This window comes from Numenius arquata, chromosome 2, assembly GCF_964106895.1.
Source record: "Numenius arquata chromosome 2, bNumArq3.hap1.1, whole genome shotgun sequence".
NCBI classification, from domain to species: domain Eukaryota; kingdom Metazoa; phylum Chordata; class Aves; order Charadriiformes; family Scolopacidae; genus Numenius; species Numenius arquata.
In genome coordinates, this window is record NC_133577.1 from 33,177,998 (window position 1) to 33,189,665 (window position 11,668).

The 11,668-nt window shown below is 51.3% G+C and overlaps 1 protein-coding gene across 1 annotated transcript; it reads right to left on the minus strand.

Annotated features, from left to right (window-relative positions):
• Positions 1–738: 738 nt before the first annotated feature.
• Positions 739–7,596, minus strand: DRC5 (dynein regulatory complex subunit 5). Its single transcript, XM_074169018.1, has 5 exons — positions 7,566–7,596; positions 6,781–7,029; positions 4,342–4,910; positions 2,807–3,256; positions 739–891 (listed from the first exon to the last, which is right to left on the minus strand). The coding sequence occupies exons 1-5, from the start codon at positions 7,594–7,596 to the stop codon at positions 739–741; spliced, it is 1,452 nt and encodes a 483-aa protein (XP_074025119.1).
• Between the last annotated feature and the right edge of the window lie 4,072 nt (positions 7,597–11,668).

Below are 11,668 nucleotides of genomic sequence, written 5' to 3' on the forward strand. Positions count from 1 at the left end.
TCCTGCAGGAACCTCTCTAGCTTGAAGCTATGTGAAACACAGATTTTTTTTTTTTTGACCGATTTGCACAGAAGAGCCTTACTAGTGAGCATCTGGTTGCAAAGGAGGCCAGCACTGACCAGCAGCATAGCAACCCAAGGCAGGAAACTGGTGGAGAGACCTATCATTTATCAATTTATTTTTTTTTAACTTTTCACCACCCATATCTGAGACTCCAGAGAGGTTTTGCTATAAAATTGAATAAAAAAATAAATGGCAATAGCCAGAAAAAGCTGCTGAGAAACTAGAAACAACATTCCCTCTATCCTCTATGCATCTCACATCCTCCTCAGGGAAAAGCCTAAAATAGTTGTTCTCCTTGAAGGTTAGTTCTGGACTAGACCATTAGATGGTGGAGACTTCGCCTCACCTGTTTTACAGGTGGAACAACATCCGGTTGCCTGAACTTGCTGCTGGAGCACGTAAGATTTAGTCTCAGGTACAGTGAGGGAGAGAGAGCTCAAGAGGCAGTTTGCTTCTGCAATGCTGCTACAGTCCCATGAAGTCTAACGCCTGTCGTGTGTGAAGTCGTAGGTTGGGTGACGGAGATCTGGGAAAGGCGGCTGCTGTGGCGGCCACAAGTTGAGTGTTTCTCAGGAATACAAATAAAAGCAAGCCTCTGAAGTATCTCCAACACTGCACCTGCAAAGCTCATTGCTCTCTGGAGCATTTTCTTCAGAGGAGTGTGGCGGAGGGTTGCTACAGAGACCCCAGCCTCGCCGCATCCCGGTTGGCCCACACAATTTGGTGAATGAGGTACTCGGTCTCCTGGCCCACCTCTGCCAGGCGGAGATCGAACTCGGTCAAAGCCTTGTTATCTGCCAGCCCATCAAGCAGCTGCTTCCCACCATCCTGCAAATGGGTGAGAAGAGGGGGTTAAGGGAGGAGAACCAAAAGTGAAGCGTGTTCCTCCCTTTCCTCCTCCCCAGGGCAACTTCTCCTGCACTTCCCTGCTGCTGGTGGTGATGGGGAGCCCATGAGATGGTGCCAAAAGCAAAAAAAGGCCTTCGCACAAGGCCGAAATGTTGCTCTCAGGGGTACATAGAAGGAGTGTAACCTTATGTTACTCAGTGATATGACACATACTAATGACTCCCTCTGGGTACCGTGTCAGGACTCCTCACGCTCAGGCTGGTTAATAGCACGGCTGGCAGTGATAACCTGAGAGGAGTCTCTGCTCTCTCCTGTCCGCCGGTCCCCAGCTCACTGCTGGCTGGGGACAAAGGGCAGCGTGATTAGATGTGCTGCTCCTCGTCTGAGCAGCAGCGAGAGCCCCGGTGCTGGCAGTCTCCTGCCTGGATGCCATTTTCCAGGCTGGGCTGGCTTTCCCGGGGGGAAGATCTCACGCAGCTGAAGCCCAGCCTGCATGAGATGGAAAATGCAATGTAGATAGCCTTAGGAAGGTAACTCACTGTGGGGCATTTCCCTCCCTTACCTGAAGCACTGTCTTTAGGGATGCGACAATTCGACCTTTTTTTCCCCCCACAGCTATTCTCTTTCAGGTACCAAATACACCTCCTGCCCCCATTTCCTCCATCCAGGCAGTCCCCTCATCCCTGCACCCTGCCTCTTAGACCTTTTGCCAAAAAGGACAGTCTCTTTTTAATGGGGTACAGAGGTCAGAATTGGATGCCTCTCTGGCAAAGACACCCATTTCCCCAAAGGTAATACCACTGTCCCACTTGTTGAGCTGCTGTGGAGCTTCACAAATGGGTATCAGGAGGAAGATGCTAAGCACAGAGATTATTATTTACTAAGCAAAAATCCTTATCTCCTTTCCAACCTTTGCCCCCTTGTATCATTAAACTCAAATGGTTTTGCACGTCCAGGATCGTAAAACTCAGAACTCACAAAAGGTTTTCTGCCATCAAATCCTCTTAAAACTGTTGTCAAACACATTGATGCCAATATTCCTGCCAGCAGGGACAGCTGGTCTTGCTGTCTCTATTGTGACAGTGAGAAAAATTGAGGCAGCACAGAAAGTTTAAAAGCCAGCATGATTGCATTTGGCTGTCTAGTTTCAGATTTCTAAAGCTCTTTTTAATCAGCAGAAGAGAAGCAGTCTGCTTTGTGGGCACGTTGCATACTGCAGCTCTTAGGGATGTATTAAGATCTGTGGATGCTCCTCTGTCTAGAAAATGTAAGCCTGTGGTTTAGGAGCCACTTAGAAGCACCCAGACGTGACACTTTTGACCTACCACACCGCTCCAGAGCTGCAGGGTGAGTTAAGGGAGCTCAGCAACTGAGCCAATTTTCTAACAGTCTCCTCTGAGTGTGTGGTGGACAGGAGAGATTCTGGGAAGGGTGACACTATCTTTATGCTGCTGAATGACAGATGGCACAGCAGATCCAAATCGCAGAGGATATGCATAAGGCCCTCGTCTCATGCCACCCATCACTATTATCTACTCCCACGTGTGTGAAGCGGCTGTGATTTTTCCCAGACACACTTCTTGGTTTTCAGCTTCCTGGGGGGAAAATCCCTCTCTGCCCAGAATCCCAAAACCTGGAAGCCGGATTCAGCCCTGTGAACGGAGCTAGATGTAATGAGTGAGATAAATGCGTGTGCGTGCACAGGAGATGTCCTTCTCCTTCCTGCCGTCTGCTAGAGTCTCTTCCCTGCTCACTGACTGATTGTTATTGCAGCGAGACTGCAAAGTGAAGGATGCATCTGCCTCTGTGGCTTCGAGGCAGGGCAGGCTCAGCATCTGCTTTGCAAGGCTACCATGCAGGCTCACAAACTGCAGGGAGAAGGGGTTTCTCTTACCAGCCCCAGGTGGTTGCACGAGAAGTTGATACTCCTCAGGGTGGTGTTCTGAGCCAGGACCTGGGAGAAAAGCGTGGCAGTTGGCTCTGACAGGTTATTACTTCCCAGATGGATGGACTTCAGGGTGGTGTTAGTCAGCAGGGCACGGCCGATCGCCTCTCCGCCTTCGTCCTCCACGCAGTTGAGGCGCAGATTCAGGGAGGTCAAGGTGGAGTTCTCAGCCAGGGCTTGAGCAAGAGCTTGAGCCCCCAGGTGACGGATCTGGTTGTTACAGAGATTGAGGATCTCTAGTTTGCCGCGGTTGATCAACTTGCCAACAGCTCGTGCCCCCTTATCCCTGATGAGATTGTGGGACAAGTTCAGCTCCACCAAGCAGGGGTGATCCAGCAAGTTACGGACCAGCAGCCTGGTCTTCTCGTCGTCCACTTTGCTGCGTGTCAGCTTGAAAACCTGTGAGGACAAAGGACAGGGATACTAAAACAGCCAGTGCTTTGGATTGAGCTTTGTACAAGACCTCAAGAGAGTTAAGCCCATGGCCCACCAGACAGGATTCATCTCCCTTCACTTCAGACACCTTTAGCCAGTAGGCTCAAGTAGTTGCTTTTATAGTGGGCAGATACTTCCAGCAGGCAGGACATGCCACTAATGTCCCATGCCTATTCTAGGGAGAAATGGTTCATCTCCTGGAAAACCCTGTTCCTCTCCTCTGATTCCATAGGATCTCTGACACAGGGGGCTAAATTAAAACGAGATAAAGCTGCCCAAACATCTGCAGAGAGTAACAGCAGAACTCACCCTTGATCACAGTCGAAACTGAATGAGCATGTGCAGTGGTGGTAACCACAGTCCTCTTTGTGATGGGCAATGCCCTACATGGCCAGGGCACCTCAATAGCTACAGGAGGGCTAATTTCTCATCTGGAAGCCAAGCAGACAAATATTTCCCAAAGCATGCCCGTCTGTGGGGAGAGCATTCAGCCGGCTCCCTCTGGCCACGCTCTGGCTAGCAGCGCTCGCTGATGTTTCGGAGGGGCTGAGTATCTGCGATGCAGTTGGCACAGAACTGAAGATGGCATTAGCGCCCATAACGCAAAAACCTCATCACTCTCAGGCAAATATGAGTATTTCCCCATGCTCTTGGAGTCTCTGCTGCTCCGGGGCATGCTGATATATATTTACTGAGCATAACCACTAAGAATTGTCCTTAAAGAAAAACCCTTTCTGGCTTCTCCTCTCCTCCCTCCCAGATCTATGTAATGAGTTAAAACAGGAACGTTGTTTTCTCTTGGGTTACAGGGAACATATTTTGTGGGATGAAGTATTTCTCTCACGGACCCTTTGGCAACCTGTTCTTGCAAGGACATATGCAGAACAAGATACCCAGCACTAGGCCAGCAAGTTAACATCTCTGCACTCTGCCGGACTGCAACTTGCAAAGGGAAGGGTGCTGCCAGAAAGCAAAATGGGTCCTTGGGTTTCTACCTCAGGCAATTTGAATATCTAACTGAGGAAGAAAGATTGTTTGGGACACGTTACTTTCAAGTTGTGGCACATCTTCACGGCGGCAGCCAGGTTGCAGCAGTCCTGGTAAGAGAAGTTAAAGAGGTTCCACTCGAAGTTCATGCCACAGTCCTTCACGCCATAAGTGAGATGAAGCTCTTCAAGGTGAGGGAGAGCAGTAATGAGGGCTCCCAGGTTGTAGTGATGCACGGAGACCTCACCAGCCTCAAAATCACTCTCTGCATCAGAGAGGTCCTCCTCCTCCTCCTTTTGATCCACCTTCAACGGTGGCAGGAACTGATCAACCTCCAGTTTCCGCACATAGTCTTTGCAGATTGGGATGAGATCTAGGACCTGATTGGGGTCCGTGGTGTTAGGGATGAAACATTTCAGGATGTTCTCCAGGTGACGTTCGAAGAACATCCGTTTCCAGCTGTCTCCATAGTTGGAGATGTCACAGACTTGCCAGCGCTCCATGCAGCACCTCTTCCAGTAGTCCTCATCGCTTATTAGGTTGGCAGTCACAGCGAGTGGAAGGCCAGTGGAGAGCCTGTCCAGCACCTTCTTTTGGTGCTCAGGCAGAAGACAGTCCAAAATAGGGTTCTCTGGAGGGGGTGAAGAGAAGGAGAGGTTGGTCTGGGCTGTAGGAACCATGGCTGGCACTACAGTTCTGCCCAGGCCCTGAGCTGTGTGCCCATGCCTTCCCCTCTGCTGATACTGACTCTCTTCTCAGTTGCCAGCAGCTGGTGCAGGGAGCTACGCTGCTAGAAAATGTGTAGGATTCATCTCCTACATTTCTGTGTAGGATTTCTAACTTTTACAATAAAACATCTGCGTAATTGGGTTTACTCCCATAATATTTGGGATCTGCATCAGAAACCTAGCTCCCAGTTTAAACTTAGTTTAAATGCAGTTCATATTCAGAGCAGGACTTCTGCTTCCAAGAGAGCTAATTTAGCCTTACAGGGATGGGAGAGCTTGGCCTGTCATTTGCTGAACTTTCGCCCTTTGGTTTCTAAGCATATTGAAGGACAATATTTGAGAACAACTGCCTGTGTGCTCTTCGTGCAAGTCCTTGTGCCTTTTTATCGTAACTCATGTGTCTGTCTTACCCCAAACAGATTCCTGTTCCTTTCCACTAAGACATACTCTTAGCCTTTAGGTTCACCTTGTTTAAACAAAAGTTCTCTTTCTCCCTTCAGGCTCTTTCCTGATACTCACCCTAAGCCTCGGCTGGCTTCTGTCTGGTGTTCTTTGTGGCAAGAAACACCAGAGAAAAGCCATGTGTACTCACACCATGAATGCTCAGTGACACATGCACAGTAGTGTTGAATGACAGAAATCATCAGTGGACAGGCCTATCTGTGCATGGGAAATCAGATTTCGAGATACAAAGTGGGGTTAACTTTATATTTCCTCTGTGTCTGTAGCATTTCCTTCCTAAGGACACCCAGAGTTTCACCACAGCCTTTTCCTGGAGTCTGTTCTCCACTGTCCTACAGCTGGTACTGCAGTGACTTTCTCTGCAAAGTCCCACAACGCAAGCAGAGGTGGGATACGTATGGGCAGAACTGGGCTAGCTTCACTCCCGCCCACTCAGGCCACAGCTCAGGTAATGGCATGAGGGTCCCCAAGACACCGAGCACGCTGCTTTTATGTGCACCCAACATAGGTCCAATCCATTTGGCATCAGACTGACTGATCAGGCTGATAGGACTGTGAGGGTCTCCCAGCTCAGATCCCCAAGTACCATCAGCTGCTGGCGTAGGGCAGCACTGAGCTCCTCTGTACTGTCTTACAGTCCCAACGCGGACATAGCCCTAGACCTATCCTTGGTCTTTGCTGCCACTCCGCTCAGCCAGCCAAAAAGACCCCTCTCCTAGTTCCCAGGTGAGACATGCTTTTTCTGACTTGCTATTCTTCATCAGTCCACTTCCTTCAAAAGCACATTCCCTGCCTGAGGATATAACTTGTCACATCACCACCAAGAGCCGTGGAGAAGGCCTGAGATGGAGTACAATACGTATTCTGAGATGGTAGCTCCTCTGGGGAGGGATCAATTCTCCATCTCTTTGTACAGCACTCAGCAGGGCTCCATCCTTGAGTGCTACTGTAATGTGTACAGGAATCAAGAGAAGGAAACAGCGACTCCACAGCCTTGGCCACGGTTGAGGTAAGTGAGTCCAGCAGAGCACAGAAGGAAGAAGAAACGATAGGACAAGGTTAGGGCAGAGTCACATCCTGGATAGCAGCCCAGAGGACTACAGACATCCCTGGAGTGTACAAGTACGTACTTAGCAACTAAACAGTTTGTTTAACTAGCTGCCTGAGGGGACATTTCTCCCCATCTGTTCCTTTGGCAGGGCTGGGTACCACACTGCCTTTCAGATGCATCTGCCTGCCTTGTTGACCCTCTGCTCCCCAGGACTGACACTCTCTCTCCATGCATCCCAAGGGAAACGCACTCCCACTTACTTTCGAAATTGTGGACAATGTGCTGGATGCAGAGCTCAGTGAGGTGGGGGACAGTGGCAAGGGACCACTCGGGATCCTCAATGACGCGGTGTGTACAGTGGGAGTCAGCTGCCAGGATGGTCTGGGATGGGTACACCAAGGGAGCAGCTGCCTGCTGCATTCTGCTCAGGACCCACTTCTCCCTCAGGAGAAGCAGGAGGAAAATCGCTTGAGAGCAGGAGTCACTGCCACATTTTCGAGCTGGGCTGCCTGCAAAAGAAAAAGGCAACTTTAGAAAGAGGCCAGCGATAAGAATGGTCTGCTCTCCTGTAATGCACTTGGCCCCTGCCCTTTGCCTGCCTCCTCTGCTTGGACTGGAAGCACTGCAGCAAAACAACTATTATCCAGCCTTATCTTTATACACTGCCCTGTACAAAGAGGTCTCTAGGCGCCACGTGTAATAAGTAGATAATAATGTGGTGTTAATTCAGTGTGCTGTTGAAGAGGATGGACAGGAATTGATTGTTTGTTTACTGTCTTTTCCAATCAAATAAATAGGTGAAGCTGGCAGGAGCTAGGTTTAAAGCAAAGGAAAATGATGGTTCTACACACTGTCTGCAGTTGAACTGGGGAATTCCTCGCCACAGGATGTTGTGGATGCTGAGAGTCTGTGCAGGTTCCAGGACAAGTCCATGGAAAAGAAACCCCTTGAGAATGATCCAGTGCACAGAAACCACATCTGGCTCAGTGTGAGTTGAACACAGCTGGAGGCAGGGGGAGTGCTGGGAGGAAAGAAACACATGTACTTGCATTGTTTTTCTGCTCTTCTCCAGGCATCTGCTTCTAGCCACTGTCAGAGGTGGGGTACTGAGCCAGACCATCCCCTGGTTTGATCCAGTATGCCTGTTCTTAGGCCTCTTTAAAGACAGATGCTTTACAGATGAATACACAATAAATGTATTTGGGTTTGGACTTTTTCTGCTTTTTGCAATTACTCTCCAGTTGAACTCCTTCCAAACATCCATTAACTGGTGAGATGGGTCAGACCTGTTTAGACCGCACTGAGCCTAAGCAGATATGAGCTAAAAGAACCAGCCTGGAGCAGAAGGCAGGATGCTCAGTCCTATTAGTTCTGCAGAGCTTCCCTAGACCAAAGTTTACCATTTGCTGTTTCCTACCCCAACTCAGGACCAGCGCTCTCGGCCATCAGGATCCCATGTGTATGGTTATTGCCCGGGAGTCCTAATGGTTCCCTTACCAGCCCCACCAGGCTGAAAGAGGCAAAGAAGACAATAGGAAGGAGTCTGCCCCTTGAGTTCTGGGTTCAACAGGAGCGCCCAGGCTTGGTGAGCATCTCTTGGGGCATACAGACACAGGCTGATCCTTACTGGGGCTAACTGGACATAACAGGGCTGCAGTGCACAGCTGGGCAGTTAGAGACTGCAGGTCACCTAAGAGAAGCATGAGGCAGATGGATCGATGGCAATGTCAGAGGTGAGGACAGCTTCCTGCAAGACCAAGAGGATGTCCCAGGGCAAAGGTGGCCTTGTACCACAGCAGAGTCAAAAGGTTGCTGTGATAACATCCTGCACAGAAGCCAACTGCCGCAACATCCCTCAGCTGAACAGTGCTTTGATCCCAAACAGCTCCCCCTTTGTGAAGGGTGTGAGACAGACAGTGCTTAAAACAAATAAACATAAATATCTTACGTCCTTCCCCTGCACCAGGCTGCTCCCTTCTCCTCTGCCCTCCCAGTTTGCGCTGCCTGGGTCAGTATAAGCCCCTCTCTCCCTGAAAGCATTGTATCTGGCTTTGCCAGCATTCCTCTCTCTGGTCCTTCCCCCTCCAGAAGACATCTGAAGAAGGGCCTGCAAAGGAACCTGCAAAAGGGGGGAGAGAGGAGATCTGTGAAATACCAAGAACTAGAAGAGAGGAACAAAATGATTCACACTGCACTGCAGCACGTGTCAGCAAAGGCTTTTTCTAATGCACTTGAAGCAGTTCTGAGAAGAGAGTAACCGTTTCAGAACGAGAGTCGGGAAAGGGTGGAGATGGCAGTGGCAGGGCATCCCCCAGCACAAAGCGGGAGGATGAAGGGCACCAAGGGCAGGGAAGCTGTATTTCCTGGGAGGCACTGGTGTATGGATGACAAAGGCAAAGGCTGTATTAAAAACAGGGAGCCTGGTCTGAAGAAGGGTGGGTGTGGAAGGAGAAGGAATGGGTGATAGGCAGTTGTGAGGACTGGGAGTCCTTTCTCTGTGAAGCTCCCTGCCCCCAAAGGAAGGTGCTGTAATGGCGGGCTATCATTGAGGGGCAAAAGAAGAGGCCTGATTCTCCACAGCACACTGACCCAGCTGAAACCCAGCTCTTGGTGCCTGATGGGTTTCAGCAGAAGGGCAAAGCACAGCTGGATGGCAGTGAGGTGGCATTAACAGAGAAGTGACTGGGAAAAATGTTTTCTCCTTGCTCAGTCCTTCGTCCTATTCAAAAAGCATCTGTGCCATGCTGTCCTCCAGGCCAGGCACAGCTAATTGGAGCTTCTGATGGCTTTCCTGACCTTTTGGAAGCAATCATTAAAGGCCAGCTCTTGGGGAAAGCCAGTGCAGCATTGGTGGTGTAGGATTATTTCATGGCTGCGTTCCAGCAGAGGGTCTGATTGCCAATTTACCAAAGGCAGATCAATTTTTAGAAGGTACATAACCCATGGCACATGTGGGACTGCCAAAGGGGCTCTTGGAGACCAGGTGGGAGACACAGCTGCCCTCAGGCAGAGTCAAAACCCAGCTCTAGAAGCAGTGCAGCCCTTCCATACATTGGATGAAGCTTGCCTGCAGCAGGAGGTCAGCCCGTGTGAGCCTCCCAGCTGTGGACCAGCCCCAAAGTAGGATGGCCCCAAAGGAGAGGCAGACACCTCGGGGTGCCTGTGTCCCGCCGGCTGCTGAGGAGCTCTCCCCCGACCTGAGCTCTGCACCATGTCAGCTCTGCTGACTCTGCCATCCCCACTCGGCATTTGGCGTGAATCCCGCAAGAGCGAGGCTGCCGGCGTGCGACAGCCAGCCCGCAAGGCGTCTGAATCAACCCCACGCCTGCGGTGCCTGGGGGGGGGGGGGGCTGAGTCTGCCGCTGAGTCACCGCTCCCACTGCATCCATTCCCACCGCCCCCACCGCAGTAAGCACACCCCACTGGGATGCAGCCCGCCAGGGGAAGAGCCTCTTTCACCGCTGCATCCCCTCCGCCTTGGCTGCAGGGGTCTCACCCAGCTGGAGCTAACACCCCAAGCCAGCTCCCAGGGCCGGGTTTGCTGAGCACGTATTTAAACACCGGCAAAGCGTTGTAATTCACTGTCAATAAGCCAAGTCAACAGCGTTAATGCATGCTCCTTCCCACCCACCCTACATACACATCAGTCACGCTAAAAAGGCTTTATTAAATGATGTGCAATGAGTGGGGTCACGTAGTAAATTCCCAGTTTATGTCATTTAACACCCAGCTTAGGCCAAAAGGTAAATGATACTAACACTTCTAAAAAAATAAGAAAACAAACTTCCCTTCCTAGGAAAAAGCCAACAGAAATCCACTCACACAGCCAATTTATGCCGCTACTTAGTTTGCCTAACAAACCTTCTTCAGTTGAACCTGTTTTGATCTGTAAATAAAAGATTTCTGCTCTTTTGATTTACGCCAAAACCCAGAGAGACCAAAAAAGAGGAGCTGTGTGGAAACCAGTGACCTTTGCCTGATGCCTCCTACCAGCAGTACGGTGATCCAAGAAATGGAGCAAGTGTAAATACTGTGTTTACTGAAGAGTTTATAAGTGCAGGAGAAAATCTTTCTGAAGATGGTTATGCCCCAGTTGAGATCGCCTTCACACTGAAGCTCAGTCTCCCCAGGAAGCTCTCATGTCACTGCAGCAGCGCCCTGAAAATGCCAGCTGTTCTGCAGGCGTCCTGGCCTTTGCATCTCTACCGCAGATGGGCTAGCGGAGCCGTTGGCAAGCGATCCCGAGTGCTGGCTAACACCGCTGATCCCGCTGTCACCTGCACAGACCTGTGACACTCCCTTGCGCTTCGAAAGGCTGGTGCTAAGTATGCATTAGGGTGGGATTTTGCAGGCTCATGGAGGGGCCGAGTCTCTGCAATGGGTTTTAAGTAAGGGGAAAAAAAAAAAAAAAAAGCAGCATGCCAAATGAGAAATCTATTTATCTTCAGATATAATGGAATTTGTCTGTAGCGGGATATTGGGCAAAATGAGTCCAGCCGGCCGTTTGGGAATACGGTTAATGTCATCGCTGTAATCCAGGCGGTGCCAATGGCCAACCAACACTGTGGTCCTGCATAACCCAACGCGCCAGACCCCTGCCCAGGCGAAGCCCAACGGGGGCTTCAGAAACACAACAAGCACTTGGGGGGCCGGGCATTGCCCACTGCAGCTCTGGCCACTCTGCACAGCTGGCTCTGTCCTGTCAGCCCCCGGGGGAGGCCAGGCAAACATCTGGCTGCTGCCGGACACCCCAGCCCCCCGCCATCCCCCCCGTCCCACCCCCCTGCAACGCCGGTAGCGCGACCTTACGCTCCCTCCTCCCAGCGAAGCTCCTCTCCAGAGCCCTCGAGAGGGAAGGAAACTCATTAGCCCGGCCGCTTGATTAAGAATCATTAGCCCGGCCGGCCCTCCCCCTCCGCCGCCGGTCGCCGGGGACGCGGCCGTTGCCGGGGCGGTAACGGGGGCGGGGCGAGGGAAAACGGGATATGGGGAGCCCCTCCGGGTCCGGGCACGCGTGGCAGCCGGTTGGGGGGATGCGTGGGGGCTCGTGGGTGAGCTGGCCGCACGTGGTGAGAGTAGGGGTCGCGGGTGGGTCCCCAGCAGAGCCCGAGCAGCGGCCCGTGCTCCGCACCGGCGGGCACAGGGTCG